The sequence below is a fragment of the Trachurus trachurus genome, assembly GCF_905171665.1.
Source record: "Trachurus trachurus genome assembly, chromosome: 6".
NCBI lineage: Eukaryota > Metazoa > Chordata > Actinopteri > Carangiformes > Carangidae > Trachurus > Trachurus trachurus.
In genome coordinates, this window is record NC_139897.1 from 35,373,326 (window position 1) to 35,396,792 (window position 23,467).

Below are 23,467 nucleotides of genomic sequence, written 5' to 3' on the forward strand. Positions count from 1 at the left end.
TTAATTTGTGTTTATATAATGTTATCCATGATTCTTATCTCTGAAACATGTTTCTGCTCTTGTTACATTTTGGACACAGATATAATATTGACCTGATTAGTTTGTAAATGCATTTGTTTAAAATAAAAATAAAAATAAAAGTTGTTATAATGTTGTTATATCTGGATATATTAATGTAATTGAACTACCTGACTGACCACTTTTTATTTATTTATTAAGTTTATCAACAATTGTTCTGCTTTTTCTTTCCTATAATGTTCTGATTCATGTCAAGTGTCACTTAAAAAACAAAAAAACATGGGTAAATAGAACATTAATTCAGAATCAGAATCAGAATCAGAATGCCTTTATTGTCATTATACCACTGTATAACGAAATTTTAAGCCCTCCCCCCCTTCAGTGCAAACAAGCATACTATAAAAATACAATATAAAACACTTTCAATAATATAAAAATAAATAGATAAGAATAAATTATATGCACAGTATATAGCACAGCGAATTTGTGTATATTGCACAGCATGTGAGGTAGTTTAGTGTATTTCAATATGTATTGAGGTAGTCCAGGGTGTGTCTGTGTGCGTCAGTGCATGTGTGAGTTCAGAGTGATAATGGCTGTGGGAAAGAAACTGTTCTTGAGTCTATTTGTTTTGGATTTGATGCACCTGTAGCGCCTTCCTGAGGGCAACAGGTCAAACAGAGTGAAGCCAGGGTGGGTATTGTCCTTGGTGATGTTTTTTGCTCTGGTGAGGCAGCGGGAGGTGAAGATGTCCGTCAGGGAGGGGAGGGGGCAGCCAATGATCTTCTGGGCCGCCTTGATGATTCTCTGAAGCCTCTCCCTGTCTGCCATGGTGCAGCTGCTGTACCAGACTGTGATGCAGTATGTGAGTATACTTTCAATAGATGAGCGGTAGAAGGCCAGCAGCAGAGAGGAGTCCAGGTTGTACTTCCTGAGTACTCTTAGGAAATGTAACCGCTGCTGCGCCTTCTTGATGATTGCTGTGGTGTTTTCAGTCCAGGTGAGGTCAGAGGAGATGAGGACGCCGAGGAACCGGAAGGTGTGGACCCTCTCCACACACTCACCGTTGATGTGGAGTGGGGGGGGGTCGGTGCTGAGCTTCCTGAAGTTGATGATGATCTCCTTGGTTTTCCTGGTGTTCAGAGCCAGGTTGTTTTCTGAACAATTGATGATATTATAATAAAATATATATATATATTGTTACCATATCATCTAAACACCCCATCCACTTTCTTTCACTGTCTCTTTGAACATTCCAGGGCCTCTCCTCTCACTAATTTGCACAGTTTTTTCTTCCATTGCACAGTTAGATTATAGATTATGCATAGTTCATTTGGTACAGTTTGTTCTATTTATTCTATTTTTAGTATTTTATCTCATAACATAATGATGTACATTTTATATCGATGTATATAGGCTAGTGTATACGTTGGAACCCTTTTATCTCTGTTTCATTTTGCTCCACTATTATATTATATTATATAGTATATTATAATTTCCTTTGGGATCAATAAAGTATCTCTAAATCTTTAGTCTCTCAGGAGCTTAATCCAGACTTTATACTACCAGATTAAATGACATTGACGCAGTGCCTGTAAATTATTTCTTGTACAGCTTTAAAACTCAAATGTATTATTATGATAGTAGAAGGCCTGGTCATAGAAGTAGTGGTAGTTTTCCAGAGATAAGAAGGGTGGAGTCCCACTAGGCTACTACGCAGCAGATGGTCTGACCCACACAGACTGATCTCAGTGACATGGACTCACATGAAGACACTGAGACGTTGAGACATTGAGACTAAACCACCACAACAAACCTGAAGGTACAGACCAGTGCAGTCTGAGGTACGATCAGACCGATCATCATGTGTGACAGGACTGAATCTATCACTGTGTCTAATGTTATTTTACCAGAGGAACGTCACACACAGGGACTAAACCTTTAGGCCACTGAGGTGCATTTGTTTTTCACTACAGTGTTGTATTGTATTTCTTCTCTCTAATATGACATGTAGATAGATTATAGATTTAACTAGGCTATATTAAAATATCAGTTGTTTCAGTTTAGTGTTTATTGCAGCTGTAGAAGTTATGAATATGCCTAACCACTAACCCCTAGTGGTTGTCTTTTGGTCTTTTACTGTTTCGTAACCTATTTTGTTCTGTTTCGTAGTTATTAAAACTATTCCATTAAAAAAAGACTACGGCTGTCATGGCAACAGTAGGATAAAATATTTATATATTTTCTAATTCATCTGTGGTTTATATTTTGTTAAAGAAATAAGGATTATAATCATTAGTAGTTTCTAATCTCTGGATGTGATGAATCTGCGGCTGCGGCTCAAACGGTAAACAAAGATCCAGAGCCACATTGTTTATATTGTCAAATGTTTTGGTTAAATGTACAAAATTTTATTGAAAACAAAACTGGACATTCACTACAACTACATGAAAAGGACATTTTGTTTTACTTTGAAAATAACAAAATGGAAAATGATTTTATTTTTTTTGTAGGCTACAACTTGTTTTATATTTAGGTAAATTTCACATACACAAAAAAAAGGACTAACAGCAAACCAAATTTTACCCTTTTTTTTTTTTACAGGGACTTTACCACCGACATTAATGGACTTCAATTTCCAAAAGCTTTAAAAAAAAAAAAAAACAACAACTCTATTTTGCAGAAATTTTTATTTAATTCATATGTTTTTTTTCCTTTTCTTTCTCTTTGTATATTTATACCTTTATTTATTTTCTCTCCTCCCCATAGACTGTAAAAATAAGCTCCTCCCCTGGCTTGACAGTTTTTGTTATGTATATAATTAATTATTAATAAAGTTTTTTTTTTTTAACTAAAAAAAAAAAAAAAAAAAAAAACCTGGAGCCAACATGGCCGCCGGTTTCTCCCTCCGGAGAAACCGGAAGCTGACTTGTCCTTTTTGTTTTGGACGTTGACAGGCACGTGAGCTGCTGACGTCACCAGCAGACAGGGACAGACAACATGGCGGAGGAGCCAGTTCACAAGGTAAGAGAGACTCACTAGACTTTATAAACCAGCGTCGTTGTCACTGGTTTGGTTTGATCCGAGGACCGGGACTAGAGCCACCGCGCTGCCCGGCGACAGGTGCTCGTTCCCCGGCCACAGCTCCGCGCTCCCCCCGCTCTCCTCTCCTCCGCTCCACCGGCCGCCGTTAGCCCGCTGCTAACGGGGCTTTCCCACCGTCAGAGCCCCGAGTTAGAGCAGCTGTGGCCGGGCAGAGGAGACGGAAACATCCGCGTTTTGCCAAGTCACCACCGCGGTCCGTCCAGCGGGTCCAGCGGGTCAGGGCTGAGGTCTACGCCGGGAGATGAGCCTCTCAGCCCGGGTAAACCCAGCCGGACCAGTCGGTGCTGCTGGTTCTGTAGTGTAGCCGATAGCTCCTGTTACACAGCCACAAACTTCATCATCAGACGTGTTTGTCCGCACTGTTGGGTTTTCTGTTATTAAAAAATAGATTTTATACATCATCAAGTTTCATAATCAAAACAGAAAATGAAAGAAAACTAGATAAAAAATAGAGAACACCCCACACCAACAACTCTCTCCTATCACAGTTCCTCTTGTGCAGGTTTACTATCTGAACTGTTGGGCAACTGAAGGAATCCGAAAAAGGAGAAATGATAACTAGAAAAATCAAAATAGAAAAAATAAATAGATGAATATACAGCAGTAGAGGATGTTGTTACGATGCCATGTAAAACCCTTTGAGACAAACTGTTTGTAAAAAACGGGCTATACAAATAAAATTGCCTTGCCTAGATAGAAACAGACAACAGCTGTAATATAATAAGTTTGTCTGCTCCATATGCAGCTTCCTCTATCCACTGTTGGGTTTTCTGTTATTCTGTTATTAAAAAATAGCTTTTATACATGTCATCAAGTTTCATAATCAAAACAGAAAAACTATAAAAATAGATTCACCTCACACCTCCTATCACTTACTCCTGTACAGGTTTACTATCTGAACTGGTGGGCAACTGAAGGAATCTGAAAAATGATAACTAGAAAAAATAAATAGATCAATATATAACAGTAGATAGGAACAGACAGTTTACAGCTGTAATATAAGAAGTTTGTCTGCTTCATATGCAGCTTCCTTTATCCATGACAGTGTCTTATAGTGGGTGATGACAACTACAGTGACAAGAACAACACAAAGAATAATATTAATATTAGTAAATTAAATAAAGACAGTTTGCTGCGTACATTTAAATCATATTTCAGAGCAGGAATTAGAGTGAAATGACCTGTGACCTACTGCTAACACACCACAGGTTAGACTGGTGCAGCCGGTTACACAGTGTCGTGTGTGTAGAACAGGTCAAGACAGGAAACAGGTTCACACACACTCACTTCACCAACATACTTTCATTATCGATTAACCTGTCGATTATTTAAACCATTAATCGATCAGTTGTTTGGTCAATAAAATGTCTAAAAACATCAACCAGTGTTTCTCAAACCACCATAACGTCCTCTAATGTCTCGTTTTGTCCACAAACCAAAGAGAGACTCAGTTTATTGTCATAAAGGAACAAAGAAACCAGAAATATTCACATTGAAGAAGCTGCAATCAGAGAATCTGGACTTTTTTTTCTTATAAAAAACGACTCAAACTGATTATTAGATTATCAGAATAGTTGAGGATTAATGTAATAATAGATTAATTGTTGGACTAATCGGTGTGTGTGTGTTTGAGTGTGTATTGATGGTTATTGATTAGAGAGCATGTGACAGTGGTCAGTTGATGTGTGGTGTTGCTTCATGGTGTGATGTCACATGACCTCAGGTGTCACAGGTCAGCTGATTGGCTGACTGTCACCGTAGTAACTCTCTCTCTCTCTCCACCTGCTGGACGGACCAGCAGAGACCAGCAGAGAGCAGAGCAGCACCGCCACTAACACTTCACTTTAGTCTTAACTAAGGAAACTCTGAAGTTCAGTCAGCTGAGGAGAACTGAGACTGGCAGTGCCGTGGTGATCAATAGTGACTATAGGGTTGGGTTTTTCCCAATTCCTATTGATCTTCATTTGAAATATCTGATATCCATTCATAAAATCCTCAGATTGATCTTTTAATGTTTCCTTCTGCAGAGGCTCATGTTTAATAGACAGATGAGTATTAATGTAAAGTTCTGCTCTGCACTCAATTTAATGTAAACATGGATGTTTTTTATATAGAGAGTTCATCTTTCTACAATTTGCAACATTAGTTTATAGTGAAAATCTCTTTGATAACCAAATAAATTAAATTTAGAAAATGTAAAGTGTATTAAACTCCTCCTCCTCCTCCTCTCTCCTCCTCCTCCTCCTCTTCTCTCCTCCTCTCTCCTCCTCCTCCTCTCTCTTCCTCTTCCTCTTCTCTCCTCCTCCTCCTCTCCTCCTCCTCCTCCTCCTCCTCCTCCTCCTCCTCCTCCTCCTCCTCCTCTCTCCTCTTCTTCCTCCTCTTCCTCCTCTTCCTCCTCCTCCTCCTCTCTCCTCCCCCCCCACCCTCCTCTCCTCCTCCTCCTCCTCCTCCTCCTCCTCTCTCCTCCTCCTCCTCTCTCCTCCTCCTCTTCTCTCCTCCTCCTCTTCTCTCCTCCTCCTCCTCCTCCTCCTCCTCTTCTCTCCTCCTCCTCTCTCCTCCTCCTCCTCTCTCCTCCTCCTCTTCTTCTCTCCTCCTCCCCCCCCCTCCTCCTCCTCCTCCTCCTCCTCCTCCTCCTCCTCCTCCTCCTCCTCTTCTCTCCTCCTCCTCCTCCTCCTCCTCTTCTCTCCTCCTCCTCCTCCTCCTCCTCCTCCTCCTCCTCCTCCTCCTCTTCTCTCCTCCTCCTCCTCCTCCTCCTCCTCCTCCTCCTCCTCCTCCTCTTCTCTCCTCCTCCTCCTCCTCCTCCTCCTCCTCCTCCTCCTCCTCCTCTTCTCTCCTCTTCCTCTTCTCTCCTCCTCATCCTCCTCTCTCCTCCTCTTCTTCTATCCTCCTCCTCTCTCCTCTTCTTCCTCCTCCTCCTCTCTCCTCCTCCTCTTCTCTCCTCCTCCTCCTCCTCCTCCTCCTCTTCTCTCCTCTTCTCTCCTCCTCTCTCTTCCTCTTCCTCTTCTCTCCTCCTCCTCCCCCTCTCCTCCTCCTCCTCCTCCTTCTCCTCCTCTCTCCTCCTCCTCCTCTCTTCCTCTTCCTCTTCTCTCCTCCTCCTCCTCCTCTTCTCTCCTCCTCCTCCTCCTCTTCTCTACTCCTTCTCCTCCTCTTCCTCCTCCTCCTCCTCCTCCTCTTCTCTACTCCTTCTCCTCTTCCTCCTCCTCCTCCTCCTCCTCCTCTTCTCTCCTCCTCCTCCCCCTCTCCTCCTCCTCCTTCTCCTCCTCCTCCTCTCTCCTCCTCCTCTCTCCTCCTCCTCCTCCTCTCTCCTCCTCCTCCTCCTCCTCCTCCTCCTCTTCTCTCATCCTCCTCTCTCCTCCTCTCTCCTCCGCCTCTTCCTCCTCTCTCCTCCTCATCCTCCTCCTCTTCTCTCCTCCTCCTCCTCATCCTCCTCTTCTCTCCTCCTCTCTCCTCCTCCTCTTCCTCCCCCCCCCTCCTCCTCCTCCTCCTCCTCCTCCTCCTCCTCCTCCTCCTCCTCCTCCCCCCCTCCTCCTCCTCCTCCTCCTCCCCCCCTCCTCCTCCTCCTCTTCCTCCTCTCTCCTCCTCTTCTCTCCTCCTTTCCCTCCTCCTCTTCTCTCCTCCTCCTCCTCCTCCTCCTCTTCTCTCCTCCTCCTCCTCCTCCTCCTCCTCCTCCTCCTCTCTCCTCCTCCTCCTCTCAGGTCATCTACGACCATGAAGGCGTCTTCATCCACACCAGCAGCGATGAAGACGGCATCGACCAGGACCTGCTGGTGTCGGGGTCGCTGCGGCTCGTTGACAAGGTAACCACCGATGATGATGATGATGATGATGTCACCAGGTGTTGCTAGGTAACCGCGGTCCGTGTTGACACCTGTCCTGTGTCCTGTGTGTGGTCTCTGTCAGGACGGGGAGATCGTGGTGGAGTACCGGCCTCTGGAGGACGCCGTGGACCCGTCCAACATGCTGTGTGCTGGGAAGGTCGGACACACACACACACACACACACACACACACACACACACACACACACACACACACACACACACACACTAACTAATGCTACTGTCACAATAGTTAGATTTCATCAATGAGACCAACATTTATCTCCTAGAAATAATGTAACCAGCCGGTGGTAAACCTCTAAAAACCTGTGGGTAAGTTAATTAGAGACGGTTTTCTCCCCCGGGATGACGACGGAGGTTGGCCGGCCGAGCAGCTCTGCAGACCGGCTGCTGCCTCTGTGATGTCGCGGAGCTTCACTTCTCTGAAAAACATCGGAGCAAACTTCTAAACAGCCGTTATTTGGATCAACTGGCCATAGATTTGGGATCTAAACAGTTACTTTCTCACATGAAAACATATTAAAACTTAATAAAGTTCCATAATAACAGCGCTAGAGCGGGAAATAAAACAGCTTTTAGCCTGTTTTACAGCTACAGCTACCGGTTACCGGTATGTCACTATATCACCGTTTAGACTAATCTGATGTTTGTAAAGTTTATAAAACCAATGATTGGACAAACATTACTATTTACGTGTGCACATTTTTGTAATTAGTCATGGTTATCAGAGATTAGCCGGGCTAACGGTTAGCTACCTGTTTAACTTTAATAACTCAGTGACTCAATAAACGCTCCATGAAAAAATATTTTCTCCAGCGGATATCTGAGTTCCAACATGACTGAGCTAACTGGAGTAGTTTCATGTCGTGTCCCACAACGGGAGGGTTTTAACAGCTGACGTCCTGCTGTTAGCTTAGCTACCGCCGTTAGCTTAGCTGCCGCCGCTAGCTTAGCTACCGTTAGCTTAGCTACCGTTAGCTGTCCCTGTCAGCTGAGCCACTGATGCTTTCTAGACACTGTGATTCCCCCAAACTGAATAAATACAACACATAGCAACACAACACACACACAAAGAAATAGTAATGTTTCTTCAATCATTTCAGATTTGTCTAAACGGTGATAGGGCCTGAAAAATATGATATATAGCTAAACTCTCGTTAGTTACTATTGATCTCATTCAAATTACAGCTGGTTTTCTACCAGGAAGTAGAATGTAAACAACAAGGAGATTCGGTCTATACAGTACATAATAACGCAGTATGTAGTAGACAGTACGGTAGGATGCTGCTTCAAGAACATCCAGCTGGTTTTTCTACCGATCATGAAAACCTGATAACATAATGCCTGGAATTCCTTACTTAAAGGTTCAGTGTGTAATAATTGCCATGGTTTATTATTAAAATCTGAATCTACTGTGTGTGTGTGTGTGTTCATTGTGTGTGTGTGTGGTCAGGACTCCAGCTCGGTGGTGCAGTGGGCTCAGTGTCCCGGGGAGAAGACGACTCAGCAGCAGCAGCAGCAGCTGGAGACGCAGCAGAGCTACGAGACAGAGTGGGACATGATCAACGCCGTGTCCTTCAGGAAGAGACCCTGCAGCAACGGAGACGGTCAGACCAACACACCTCTCTGTCTGTGTGTGTGTGTGTCCGTGTGTGTGTGTTCACTGTGTGTGTGTGATCATGTAACATGTCGACCGTCATAGTGACGTGCTGCAGGAGGAAGTGAGAGTTTGTGTCACATGTTTGACAGGAAGTTCCTGATCAGCAGCAGACAGTATTGATTATTGACTAGCAGCTAGCAGCTGAGTGTGGAGTGCTCTGCTCTCTGTTGGTGGTGAGGAGCTGTGCAGCAGAGCTCCATGGCGCTGTGCGGAATGACAAGGTTTTCCAGCTGGTTGCCGAGAATGGCTTCAACCAGACCGCGAGCCAGTGTCGCTACGAAAGTCGACGTAGTGACTAGGGCTGACCCAAAAAAATCGTTGCCATGGTAATCCATCATGAAGTCCGTGATCAATTGTTTCTTTTTTCTTCCTTTTTTCCTTTTTGACACCGGTTCTCATCGGCAGTTGTTACATTAAAATGAATAGGTGACTTGGCATCCTGGAAACCTGCCTGGTTTTGGAGATATGCAGTGTTTGTTTGCCATCACTTTCATTATTCCCGCTACGATCGCACCCCCCCCCCAGTCAGACGTTACAATCGCGCACCCCACCGGCCGTCGAAGCTTCAATTAAAATCGATTTTATGTCCGCGAAGCTTCGATTATCAAAATATGATAATCGGGTCAGCCCTAGTAGTGACGCTTCGACACGCACTCCGCCTACCCCTGAAGGTCCATGAAGGTCCCTTTATACAATGGAAACGTAAAGCTGACCATATCCGACCCGATCCGTACCGATCCGTACCGTACTGACAGTGGAAACCAGGCTTTTGGTCGAGTTTGTTCTGAATGAACTGAGTGGAGGAGAACCAGTAGATCCAAGTCCTGACGTCCTTGTTGCAGTTACATGAATAAGATAAACATCTTGTATGCATTTATCAGTATCTGTCCAGACTTTTTTTTTCTTTTCTTTTTTTTTACAAACAGCAAGAAAAACAACAAAAAATAAATGCAGTCCAGCAATAATGTACAAAGTAAGCCAGACCTACAACACAAAACATAAATCCACAAAACAAAACAAAACACCCTAGGAAGTCTACTTATTATACCAATCCTGTACCTGCCTCTAATAAAATATGGATAGGTGGCAACATCCTTACACATCGTTAGCCTCATAACATAATTGCCTCAGTCATTTTTTGGCCAAATTGAGATATCTGCCTAACTTTCCTCTCCTACCACTGCTGCATCACCTTGCCTTATTGGCTATGCCCTCAACCAATCAGAACACTTTTTGGAATCCAAAATCACTATCTGCCTAAGTCATCTTTTTGACTTTGCTTGCTAGAAATTGTGTTTTTTCTTTTTTTCCCGAAAATGTTCAAATATGACTTAGGCAATTATGCTATTAGGCTAACGATATCCAGCAATTGAGCTAGGAATGGGCCCCACACCTCGTTAAATAAGTCTTCCCTCCCAGCCACTCTATAGGTGACCCGCTCGTAGCTGGCCATTGAGCTTAAAACCTGTATCCACTCCTTAAAAGTGGACTGAGTGGGAGATTTCCAGTGGCGTAAAGTTATCCTGCACCCTGTTGTCATAGCTAAACAACCTCTCTGTTCCTCTGCAGGTTCTCTGCAGCCCGGTCCGGAGCGTAGCAGCGGCGGCGGTGGCAGCAGCAGCAGCAGCAGCAGCAGCAGCCGCTGGGCGTTCAGCTTCAGCCTGTCTGACCTGAGGTCAGTCTCAGTGAGGGAGGAGGGATGGAGCTTCCTGCTGTTCAGACTGAAGGAGTCTCCCCCCTCCTCCCCCTCCTCCCCCCTCTGCCCCCTCCCACCGCTGCACTTCCACCAGGGCGGCAGCAGAGAGTTCCTGGACAGCCTGAGGAGGTTCGCTCTGCTCAGCGAGTGAGTCACACACACACACACACACACACACACACACACACACACACACACACACACACACACACACACACACACACACACACACACACATACACACACGAGCTGCGTCATCAGATCTGTTTCTTGTTCGTTTTGAAAAAGTTTCTCCATAAACACATCGTCATTGTTTCCAGAATCCTCTGCGTCCACTCCAGAATTGTCGACGCTCCCGTTTCCCCCGGGAAATTCCGTCATTTCAACCATCTGTCCCGCCGTCTTGCCGTTTACATATTTTCCCGTAAATATCCCGTATTTCCCCTCCGGTCCAGCAGGGGGCAGGGCACGAGATTCAAAAAGTGTGAGCGCGAACCCCCGACCTACACTACTCACAAAAAGTTAGGGATGTTTGTCTTTTGGATTAAATTTCAGAATGCACCTTTAATGCACTATAACCTTTACAGGTGAACTTAAAGGGATAGTTCAGCCAAAATTGAAATTTCTCAACTCATGATCTCCTCCCCCTCATGTGGACTAAGGGCTGGGAGAAGTTTCAGAGTCCTCCGTGGCTTCTCTGAGTTACAGGGGGTCTCGGCGTAGCAGTGCATGTCCATATAACGGTTGTGAATGGATACCAACTGTCTTCATAACAAAAAGACACACCAAAAAACATCCAGATACCTCCATGCTGCTCGTATGTAATGTCCCTCTTGTATTGAAGCCCTGACATGAAATTGTGAAGGACAATTCACAATGACAATAATGACAGTCTATATTTCAAGCTTGTTTTGTAGCGGAAGCTTCTCGAAGCTCCTCTTCCCGGTTCGTCAAATTTGGACGAACTGGACCAGAGGATCAATAAAGTTATAGACAACAACCACTTTACATTTCCTTCTTCAACAAACCAAACCACCGAGACTCGGGTTTCTGTCGGAGCCACCATCCTGTGTCATGTGACCTCTGTGTGATGATGTTGACCTGTGTGTGTGTGTGTGTGTGTGTGTGTGTGTGCAGGTGTCCAGACGATGTCACGTGTCTGTTGGTCAGCACGCCCAACAAAGCTCTGTCCCAGTCCTTCGAGAACCTTCTGGACGACAACAACTACGGCCTGGTGAATGTGAGACAGAGTCAAGTGCTAACAGCAATATAGATAAAAACAGCATAAAGCATCAACATAGAGCAACAACAAGACAGGGCAATAAGAACAGTTACTGAGATAAGGTAAAACAAATAAAAGCTATTATACTTAAAGATGAAGATAACAGGTCAGGGTGTCAGGGTGAGTTGAAGGCCAGTGGGTTTCAGCTGCTCTGTGTTAGAGAATCAGTTCACTTCCCTATAGATAGTTTGTGTAGTTAATGGTCAATCCCTCTGTGTCATAGTGTCTTTCTGTTAGATTACTGCTGGGGCAGTTATCTGCCCTACTCTCTCTCTGAGGAACAGGCCGAGGCCATGGTCGCTCTCTGGCGTCTTCAGTCTAGTTGTGTTTATGCACTATAGCCAATTGGATGTTAAAGGGATACACCAACATTTTTTTTCCGTGTCTTGCCTCACTCCCGAGTACATGACCAGCAGATAGACACCATCCTTTCCACTGTGCGTGGAGTAACAAGGGAGATAGAGCCGTATCGCCCGTAATTAGCTTAGCTCAAACACTGGAAGTGTATGGGTAGTGTTAGCCTGCCTCCACCTAAAGTCGCTAATTAGCTTAGCTCAAACACTGGAAGTGTATAGGTAGTGTTAGCCTGCCTCCACCTAAAGTCACTAATTAGCTTAGCTCAAACACTGGAAGTGTATAGGTAGTGTTAGCCTGCCTCCACCTAAAGTCGCTAATTAGCTTAGCTCAAACACTGGAAGTGTATGGGTAGTGTTAGCCTGCCTCCACCTAAAGTCACTAATTAGCTTAGCTCAAACACTGGAAGTGTATGGGTAGTGTTAGCCTGCCTCCACCTAAAGTCACTAATTAGCTTAGCTCAAACACTGGAAGTGTATAGGTAGTGTTAGCCTGCCTCCACCTAAAGTCGCTAATTAGCTTAGCTCAAACACTGGAAGTGTATAGGTAGTGTTAGCCTGCCTCCACCTAAAGTCGCTTATTAGCTTAGCTCAAACACTGGAAGTGTATAGGTAGTGTTAGCCTGCCTCCACCTAAAGTCGCTAATTAGCTTAGCTCAAACACTGGAAGTGTATAGGTAGTGTTAGCCTGCTTCCACCTAAAGTCACTAATTAGCTTAGCTCAAACACTGGAAGTGTATGGGTAGTGTTAGCCTGCCTCCACCTAAAGTCACTAATTAGCTTAGCTCAAACACTGGAAGTGTATAGGTAGTGTTAGCCTGCCTCCACCTAAAGTCACTAATTAGCTTAGCTCAAACACTGGAAGTGTATGGGTAGTGTTAGCCTGCCTCCACCTAAAGTTGCTAATTAGCTTAGCTCAAACACTGGAAGTGTATAGGTAGTGTTAGCCTGCCTCCACCTAAAGTCGCTTATTAGCTTAGCTCAAACACTGGAAGTGTATAGGTAGTGTTAGCCTGCCTCCACCTAAAGTCGCTAATTAGCTTAGCTCAAACACTGGAAGTGTATAAGTGTAACGGATGTGCACTCACTCCACCCATAAAAAAAGACGTGCTAACCGACCTGCCAAGTGGTTGTCAACCTCTTGGCGAAGAGGTTAGTATCGTCGCCTCCGGTGCGGGAGGTCGTGGGATCGAACCCCACCTAGGGCAGGCCGTGAGAAACACAACGCAGAGGGCCAGATCGACATCGGCTACATAGGTAGTGTTAGCCTGCCTCCACCTAAAGTCACTAATTAGCTTAGCTCAAACACTGGAAGTGTATGGGTAGTGTTAGCCTGCCTCCTACCTGAGCTGAAATCAGCAGTCAGAAGCTGATTTCATTTTAGCTCTAAACTCTGTAAATATATCACTTTATCAACATTTCAAACATGTTTAGGTGAGAAAGTAGCCGTTTAGATCAGCAGTGTGTCGTTAATTTGTCTAAATGACCGCGTCTCCTGTGTCTCCAGCAGAAGTTCAAGAAGGACCCGTACGTGACGACGCTGGGCGGCTTCTCCAAAGTCACCAACTACATCTACGACGCGTTCCGCGGGACGGAGGAGCAGCACCAGCGCCCCCCGGAGGAGGTGGCCGACCTGCTGGGGGAGCTCATCCCCGGCCTGGAGATCAACCAGCAGGAGGAGCCGGGCTTCGAGGTCATCACCCGGGTGAGGAGGGGGGGGGGCATGTTAACAAACACAGACTGACGGTGCAGTGCATTATGGGAGTTAGACGTGTCAAACAAAGATGGTGAACCCAACATGAAAAGAAAAACCAGACAGATAGTTCAACATTTAGTCAAATTGTCCCATTGCCATAACCTCTATAGTCATAGCAGTAGGTTCGTTACCTTTAATTGTCGGTGCAAGCTGTTTTTAGAACGGCGGAGCAGAGCCGTGAGCTGCTCAGAGCTACGCTACGGAGGCTCATTATGGGATTTCTTGGTTTCCCATCATCATCAAACTCATCAAATACACAATCCAACAACTCCACAACGCTCTGGTGGACAAGTTGTGAGCTGCACATTCACCACGCTATGAGATAATAACACAACGTTACCACACAGAGTTGTTTTAGAGGGAAATACAGAGACTGATGATGAAAAACTGTCCCTGAAGGCAACGCGCATCAGTGGTTTTGCATGAATTTCCCATGAGCCTCCGTAGCGTAGCTCTGAGCAGCTCACGGCTCTGCTCCGCCGTTCTAAAAACAGCTTGCACCGACAATTAAAGGTAACGAACCTACTGCTATGACTATAGGGATTATGGTGATGGGCCAATTTGACAAAATGTTGAACTATCCCTTGAAACTATTCATCAGACATGTGACTCACTTTGTCCTATGTCTCTCTCTGTCTTCGTGTCTTCGTGTCTTCGTGTCTTCGTGTCCTCAGATGGACCTGGGGTCTCGTCCCGAGGTGATGAGGACGGAGCCTCTGTCTGCGGAGGACTGGACCAGACACCAGGACCCGGAGGGGAGGATGACCCAGATCCCTCAGCTCAAACGACTCATCTTCAAAGGGGCACGTGGACTCACACACTGCTACATCACTGTCACTGTCAGATCACTTCCTGTTGTCACGGAGACCATGGTTGTGTCCGAAACCCCTCCCCACTCACTATAGTGAATTCAATATAGTGACTCACTGGTCAAATGAAAAACACTTTCGGACACGACTCCGCCGCACAGTTAATGACGTATTACGTCGCGTAATTAAAACGTTCCGACTGCGACCGTAACGGCCGGTGTAGTTACCATGGATACAACCATGGTAACGGCCGGGGTAGCATAGACCTACGGGTGTATAGGTACCAACATAAAAAGAGGAGTAAAGCAATATATTAATCGGTAACATATATATATTTAAGCATCAAAGATGTTCAATCAAACCCACATAGTTTGAAACAACGTTCAAAACACACACAGCCAGTGTCACTAAGCATAAAGTCTGCTAGCTTAATGCTAACGTATAATGTAAAACTCCATAGATGGGCTAACATAAATTAGCCTCGCTATCCAGAGTCTGTGGTCAGTTTATAACGCTTGTTAGGAAATTTGCTCCGACGTTTGTTGTGGGAGTCTGTGGAAGCTGCGACCGGACAACTCTGGCAGCTGGACACATTTATTGAGGCTGCTGCACTACTGCATTTATTTGGTAGCTACACCGGTCGCTACTGCATTTATTTGGTAGCTACACCAGTCACTACTGCATTTATTTGGTAGCTACACCGGTCACTACTGCATTTATTTGGTAGCTACACCGGTCACTACTTCATTTATTTGGTAGCTATACCGGTCACTACTGCATTTATTTGGTAGCTACACCAGTCACTACTGCATTTATTTGGTAGCTACACCGGTCACTACTGCATTTATTTGGTAGCTACACCGGTCACTACTTCATTTATTTGGTAGCTACACCGGTCACTACTGCATTTATTTGGTAGCTACACCGGTCGCTACTTCAATTATTTGGTAGCTACACCGGTCACTACTTCATTTATTTGGTAGCTACACCGGTCACTACTTGCATTTATTTGGTAACTACACCGGTCACTACTTGCATTTATTTGGTAGCTACACCGGTCACTACTGCATTTATTTGGTAACTACACCGGTCACTACTTGCATTTATTTGGTAGCTACACCGGTCACTACTTCATTTATTTGGTAGCTACACCGGTCACTACTGCATTTATTTGGTAACTACACCGGTCACTACTTGCATTTATTTGGTAGCTACACCGGCCACTACTTCATTTATTTGGTAGCTACACCGGTCACTACTTCATTTATTTGGTAGCTACACCGGTCACTACTTCATTTATTTGGTAGCTACACCGGTCACTACTTCATTTATTTGGTAGCTACACCGGCCACTACTTCATTTATTTGGTAGCTACACCGGCCACTACTTCATTTATTTGGTAGCTACACCGGTCACTACTACATTTATTTGGTAGCTACACCGGCCACTACTTCATTTATTTGGTAGCTACACCGGTCACTACTGCATTTATTTGGTAGCTACACCGGTCACTACTGCATTTATTTAGTAGCTACACCGGTCACTACTTCATTTATTTGGTAGCTACACCGGTCACTCTGGGCCGCTGTGGTAACGGCGTCGATCCGTGACCACAATGCATGATGGGATATCTTGCTCCGGTTAGTGGCCATCGGATGTTCACTACATTTGGCGGTGAATTATGGGATAGATTCAGTCACTATATAGTGAACATTAATAATCACTAAACATTTGGACACCACTACAACAACTGGTCACTAGAGAGAGAGGAGGGAGTTAGGACACAACCCATGTGCTGACCATGTTAATGACCATGTGACCTCTGTCCCTTCAGGGCCTGTGTCACGCGGTGAGGAAGGAGGCCTGGAAGTTCCTGCTGGGATATTTCCCCTGGGACAGTTCACTGGAGGAGAGGAAGACTCTGCAGAGGAACAAGACGTAGGTTACCATGGTTACTGCTGGGCGTTCTCATCACTGACTGGTCTTCTGTTATTGATCAAGTAGAGTTGATTATGTTGATGATGATGATGATGGTGATGATGATGATGATGATGATGATGATGGTGATGATGATGATGATGATGGTGGTGATGATGATGATGATGGTGACGGTGTGTCTCCATGGTGACAGTGATGAATACTTCAGGATGAAGCTGCAGTGGAAGTCTGTGAGTGAGGAGCAGGAGAGGAGGAACTCCAGACTCAGAGACTACAGGAGTCTGATAGGTGAGACTCACACAGCAGGAGCCAATCAGCAGCAGCCAATCAGCAGCAGCCTGGAGACTCCTCCTGGACCCTGATTGGCTCCTGCTGTGACCTTTGACCTCCTGGTTCCGTCTGTCCACAGAGAAGGACGTGAACAGAACCGACAGAACCAACCGGTTCTACGAGGGCATCGACAACCCGGGTCTGGTTCTGCTCCACGACATCCTCATGACCTACTGCATGTTCGACTTCGACCTGGGTGAGAGTCCACAACCGAGTCCACAACCTCCACATCCAGACCTGAGTCTAGGCCCAAAGTGCTGAGTCATGTGTGTAAAGCTGCTGTGTCGTCTCCTAGGTTACGTCCAGGGGATGAGCGACCTGCTGTCACCGATCCTCTTCGTCATGGAGAACGAGGTCGACGCCTTCTGGTGTTTTGTCTCCTTCATGGACCAGATGGTGAGTGAAGTCCAGTAGACTTGTCGGGTACTCTGATTGGCTGTGTGCTAGCTATGGCGATTCTGATTGGCGGTGCCCTAAGCGAATCAGCGCGGTGTGTGGGAGGGACGGAAGTGACCACAGTAAACAAACGGTGTCCTAGCCTGTCCTACACGTTAATATAATACATCCATGGTCCTACAGTAAAAATGGTATATAAAATAAAAAGAGGAGTAAAGCAACCTATATTAAGCGGCAATATACTGTATATTTAAGCATCAAAGATGTTCAATCAAAGCCACATAGTTAGAAACAACGCTCAAAACACACACAGCTCACAACTAAGCATATAAAGCCCGCTAGCTTAATGCTAACGTGTAATGTAAAACACCATAGACAAGCTAACAGAAATTAGCATCGGCTATCGCCAATTCGCGGGAACCGAGCCACAGCAGTAAGCTGCTAAAAACTGTTTTAATTTCGGCTTTAGCGCTATTGGTCTGTATTTCTATGGGGGAGTCCTCGCCACTCAATCGCTCTCGTCGGCAGTCGGGGCGGCGTGTTCCTGGCTTGAGAGCTCACCTGTAGCTCACCTGTACCTGTGCTTCAACACCTGTGTGTGTTTCCTGTGTGTGTCCTCAGCACCAGAACTTCGAGGAGCAGATGCAGGGCATGAAGACTCAGCTGATCCAGCTCAGCACTCTGCTGCGGCTGCTGGACTTGACCTTCTGGAACTACCTCGGTGAGGGAGTGGGCGGGGCCTGGTGGCCGCTACGTTGTGACATCACAAAGTTATCAGTATTAATGTACTGTGTGTTAATATGTGTGTGTGTGTGTGTGTGTGTGTGTGTGTTGCAGAGGCCCAGGACTCGGGGTACCTGTACTTCTGCTTCCGCTGGCTGCTGATCAGGTTCAAGAGGGAGCTCAGTTTCCCGGACGTTCTGCGGCTCTGGGAGGTCGGTGACTCTTCATTCATCTACCTGTGTGTGTGTGTGTCTGTGTTGTTTTCGTTAACGATGACGATGGCGAATTATTTAGTTGACGCCCCTTTTTTTCATGATGATAACGAGACGGTGAGGAGATAAACATCATGGCTCTCTGATGACGAAAACATGACGAGACGTGTGTGAGTTTTCGTTGACGAGACGAGAACGGACGTAAATGTTCGTGGTCGGGCTGCGATCGCCTCTAAATGTCATATTAAGGACTATCATCATTACTCTAAGCTGCTGCATCCCATCCTCCACCTGACGTGCAGCACATTCTGCTCAACACACCTGCCGTCACTCCACCAGAAGATATATGGACGTATTATAAATATAATCCAGCAGGAAACAAACTGAATGCACCAGGCTACTGTTACCACTTTATCTGTGTGTAGGCTGATGCATAACCCTTAGACCAGACAGTATTTCACATTGGGTGGAAACATGATGTGTAAAACCAGTCCTTTATTGAATTAATTTGTTAAAAGACTTTTTTTTTGTTTTTTACTAAAATTGGACTAAAACCTTTTTGAGTTTTCATCAACTAAAACTAGACTAAAACAGGGTGTCCGCGGGGTCTTGAAAAGTATTAAAAGGTGATAAATCAATTTGGGGAAAATTAAGACCCTTAAAAAGTATTAAAGTCTTTTCACGACTTTATAAAGTCTTAAATTTTGAAGGTATTTTTTCTGAATTAGCTGTCCAAGAGTTTGAGTCCTAAAAAACATTGTAAAAGTGTGTGAATTTATTCATTTTATTAAAAAACAAAGATGAACCGGTACATAAAAAAAGAAAAGAAGATTGTTGTTTTTGTTTTTTGAGAGTGGAGCAATGTTTTTTTTTTTTGATAAACTTTGCCTTATCCCAGCCTATTTTGAATTCTGTAGCATCATAGTGGTCTATAGTCTTTATCACAAACTAAAACTGTTACGTTAAAAGTGTCACTGATGTAAATGAGATATTGAAAAATATTGAGAAGGTCTTGAAAAAGTCTTAAAAAGGTATTAGAATTAACTTCAAGATTCACATATAGAAATTACTAAAATTGACTAAAACTAATAGGTATTTTCGTCAAAAAGACTAAGACTAAATCTAAAATGCCATAAACAACACTGCTCCTCCTCCCCAGGTGATGTGGACCGGTCTGCCCTGCCAGAACTTCCACCTGCTGGTCTGCTGCGCCATCCTGGACTCGGAGAAGCAGAAGATCATGGAGGAGAACTACGGCTTCAACGAGATCCTCAAGGTAAAGACTTAAAGACTCACCTGAGGCCTGAGGAGGTGTGGCACAGGTCAGTGTGGTCCAGCAGGGGGCAGCACTCACCTGCTGCTGCTGGCGGCTCCATTAGTCCAGTCATTTTATGAGAAAAGGTTGAACAAGTTGCAACAGAATCAAACTCAACTGGTTTTGTATCCTCAACATGTCCTGAGTGAGGGGAAAAAAAGCCCAGAAGAATCCCATTAGGGGGAAGTTTAGAAAAAGACCCAAATATAGCCCATTCATACGCTTATTCATTATTTTTCTCACGTGAATAGGGTAACATTTTTAACCTTTAGATATCACCATGAAAATTACTGAGTTGGTTACTTACATTAAGACAAACAAAAAATGTATTGCAAGTTTTTTTTTATGTGTTTTTAGCCTCTTTGAGAGTTTTTTTAAACAACTTTTTTTGTGGTAAAGCAATTTTAATAAAAAAAACAGTCATAGCAGAACATTTTTACACATTTTAAAATGCCTCTTTAGGGGGACTGTAAAGGTTAGCTGTTAGTGTGTTGGTTTCTCTTCTACTGTTGAAGAACCTACAGAACATGACTCTGAACTGAACTTTTTATTTGTCTGTTTTTATTTCTCAGCACATCAACGAGCTCTCGATGAAACTGGACGTTGAGGAGATTCTGATGAAAGCCGAGGGGATCTGTCTGCAGATCAGGAACTGTAAGGTGAGACTCACCTGAGCTCTGTGTGGGTGGGGCCTGAGCTCTCAGGTGAAACTCACCTGGGTTGTGTCCGATATCCCCCCCTACTCACTATCTAGTGACTGAATCTATCCCACAATTCACTGCGAAATGTAGTGAACATCCGATGGTCACTAACCGGAGTAAGATATCCCATCATGCATTGTGGTCACGGATGGCCGTTACCACAGCGGCCCAGAACGACCGGTGTAGCTACCAAATAAATGCAGTAGCGACCGGTGTAGCTACCAAATAAATGCAGTAGTGACCGGTGTAGCTACAAAATAAATGCAGTAGTGACCGGTGTAGCTACCAAATAAATGCAAGTAGTGACCGGTGTAGCTACCAAATAAATGCAGTAGTGACCGGTGTAGCTACCAAATAAATGCAAGTAGTGACCGGTGTAGCTACCAAATAAATGCAAGTAGTGACCGGTGTAGCTACCAAATAAATGCAGTAGTGACCGGTGTAGCTACCAAATAAATGCAGTAGTGACCGGTGTAGCTACCAAATAAATGCAAGTAGTGACCGGTGTAGCTACCAAATAAATGCAAGTAGTGACCGGTGTAGCTACCAAATAAATGCAAGTAGTGACCGGTGTAGCTACCAAATAAATGCAAGTAGTGACCGGTGAAGCTACCAAATAAATGCAAGTAGTGACCGGTGTAGCTACCAAATAAATGCAGTAGCGACCGGTGTAGCTACCAAATAAATGCAGTAGCGACCGGTGTAGCTACCAAATAAATGCAAGTAGTGACCGGTGTAGCTACCAAATAAATGCAAGTAGTGACCGGTGTAGCTACCAAATAAATGCAGTAGCGACCGGTGTAGCTACCAAATAAATGCAGTAGTGACCGGTGTAGCTACCAAATAAATGCAAGTAGTGACCGGTGTAGCTACCAAATAAATGCAAGTAGTGACCGGTGTAGCTACCAAATAAATGACCGGTGTAGCTACCAAATAAATGAAGTAGTGACCGGTGTAGCTACCAAATAAATGCAAGTAGTGACCGGTGTAGCTACCAAATAAATGAAGCAGTGACCGGTGTAGCTACCAAATAAATGAAGTAGTGACCGGTGTAGCTACCAAATAAATGTGTCGCAGCTTCCACAGACTCCCAAAACAAACGTCGGAGCAAATTTCCTAACAAGCGTTATAAACTGACCACAGACTGTGGATAGCGATGCTAATTTCTGTTAGCCCGTCTATGAGGTTTTACATTATACGTTAGCATTAAGCTAGAGGACTTGATAAGCTTAGTTGTGACACTGGCACACAAAAAACACACACAGTGTTTTGAACGTTGTTTCAAACTATGTGGGTTTGATTGAACATCTTTGATGCTTAAAATACATATTACCGCTTAATATATTGCTTTACTCCTCTTTTTATGTTGGTACATCCGTAGGTCTATGCTACGTCATTAACTGTGCGGCGGAGTAGTGTCCGAAAGTGTTTTTTTATTTGACCAGTGAGTTACTATATAGTCACTATATTGAATTCACTATATAGTGAGTAGGGAGGAGGGAATGAGGGAGGGGTTTAGGACACAACCCTGGACTCTGTGGGCGTGGCCTAATGTTGATGTTTCTCGCCCTCAGGAGGTTCCCGAGTCCGTCAGCAGCGTCCTGGGCTTCCGCTCCGAGGTCTCCGGCTACGACCCCACAGACCCTGGACCTCGACCCGGTCCCGGTCCCGGTCCCGGTCCCGGTCCCCGAGCCGCCCAGCGACACGACGCCTCCTCCTGCTCCAACGGCCACGGACACTTGAGAGAAACCAGCTCTCATCACAACGGCTGCAAAGTTGCCTTCATATCATAGTGGACAAGGAGAGACCACAGAGACTGACTCCAGGTCAGCGGGACGACGACGGCGCCGGCGCCCGCGGAGCGTCGCCGCCGCCTCGCCCCGCCCCCAAGAAAAAAAAAACAGAGGAGGAGGAGGAGGAGGAGAGAATGTAAAAAGGATTTAAGATTATTCAGAATCTTATTTTTGTAATTTCTTGTACCTTATTGTCTCTTTGACTCAGAAAGTCATTCCCTCTCTCCTGGCGTCTCTAAAGTCCATTCAGACTGGACGAAGGGGGCGGAGCCTCAGTCGCCTCTGAAGGGGGCGGAGCCTCAGTCTCTGCAGGGGGCGGAGCCTCATTTAACTTAACGGACCAGTTAAATCATAGGAGCATTCATGACTAGGGATGGGTACCGATATTCTGTACTTTTTTGGTACCGACCGAATTCCCACCAAAGTACCGAGTATCGATTCACATAAAGTCAATCTGTACCACATTTCGGTACCTGAACGCACCTGAACGAGAGTGCAGTCTGCATGAGTCTCTCCCTCTCTTTCTCTGAAATGAGACGTGGAGAAGCGGTAGCACCAGCCCGTCGTTTTAAATCACTACGTGAAAAACAGCCGTCCGTCATTTAACAATGAAGAACGGACTGTTGTAACAATCCGTACCGAAGCGGTCCGGTCCCGAGTCCCGAGTCCCGCTTCTCATCACAGCGGCGCCATTCAAGTCCTCGTCACGTAATGAGAGCAGATCTATGATCTAAACATCTAAACATTTAAACATCTAAACGAGGATGAAGTCTCCCACTCTCCTCTCGTCAAAACGTGAAGTCGACATGTTGCAGAGTTTGCAGCAGTTTCACTTCTTTTTATTTGACAAAGTTTCACACAGAGCTTTCTGATGGCTGTAGGAGTCTCTCCATATTTCTCCTTTTCCCACAGTAAAAACTGACATTTTTTCAGACAAGATGATAGTGTCATAAACTTTTTTTTTTTTTTTTTCATTGAATGACTATTTCATTATATGAAAATCATTGCCCATCCCTAAAACATAAAATACTCTTAATATAAAGGCTGAGGAGTTGTGATGTTGTTAAGAAGTAGCCTAAATATTCAAATTTTAGACATTTTGATTTTTTAAAATTACCACACACAAAAAAAGTACAGAAAACAGGTACCGATTGGTGCCGGTATCGGTTCCCAGGTACCGGGCATCGATACCGTATCGATTCGAATGCGACAGGTACCCATCCCTACTCATGACTTCACACACACACACACACAGTCCGGTCTGAATGAGCTTTAGAGCGGCGGTGGCGGCGGCTTCGGGCTGTGACGGCGCCATCATGTCGAGGTTGAACATGACTCCGCCCACTCCGTCACAGGCCGAGTCGCCGGGGCAACGCCCACAACTCACCTCCTCTCAGTATTAACCCTTGACGTGCGCTGCGCTGGAGAGATTGTAACGTGGAAAGTTGGACGTTGGACGTTGGTGTGATGATGGAGAGATGATGATGTTGTTGTGTGTTTTTTTATATGAGCGAGACGCCTGAAGCAGGTCGGGAGTGGACT

General features: G+C 45.0%; 1 protein-coding gene across 3 annotated transcripts; it reads left to right on the top strand.

The window, feature by feature from the left end:
- The first annotated feature begins 1,846 nt into the window (after positions 1–1,846).
- On the top strand, positions 1,847–22,479 carry tbc1d15 (TBC1 domain family, member 15). Of its 3 annotated transcripts, none has more exons than XM_083974163.1 (18): positions 1,847–1,862; positions 2,976–3,042; positions 6,819–6,920; positions 7,024–7,098; positions 8,415–8,568; positions 10,191–10,464; positions 11,455–11,557; positions 13,460–13,657; positions 14,383–14,511; positions 16,352–16,455; positions 16,649–16,743; positions 16,865–16,981; positions 17,081–17,181; positions 17,803–17,902; positions 18,019–18,116; positions 19,276–19,392; positions 20,004–20,090; positions 21,707–22,479. In XM_083974163.1, the coding sequence occupies exons 2-18, from the start codon at positions 3,019–3,021 to the stop codon at positions 21,923–21,925; spliced, it is 2,097 nt and encodes a 698-aa protein (XP_083830289.1). In that variant the 5' UTR covers positions 1,847–1,862; positions 2,976–3,018; the 3' UTR covers positions 21,926–22,479. The 3 variants fall into 3 exon arrangements, with proteins under 3 accessions (XP_083830289.1, XP_083830290.1, XP_083830291.1); XM_083974164.1 differs by having other exon boundaries at positions 13,463–13,657; XM_083974165.1 differs by having other exon boundaries at positions 11,455–11,551; positions 13,463–13,657.
- The last annotated feature ends 988 nt before the right edge of the window (positions 22,480–23,467 follow it).

Coding starts and splice junctions, on each gene's coding strand:
- tbc1d15 (XM_083974163.1), top strand. CDS start 3,019: ATGGCGGAGGAGCCAGTTCACAAG. Junction 11,558..13,459: donor ACAACTACGGCCTGGTGAAT/GTGAGACAGAGT, acceptor CTGTGTCTCCAG/CAGAAGTTCAAGAAGGACCC. Junction 20,091..21,706: donor TGCAGATCAGGAACTGTAAG/GTGAGACTCACC, acceptor TCTCGCCCTCAG/GAGGTTCCCGAGTCCGTCAG.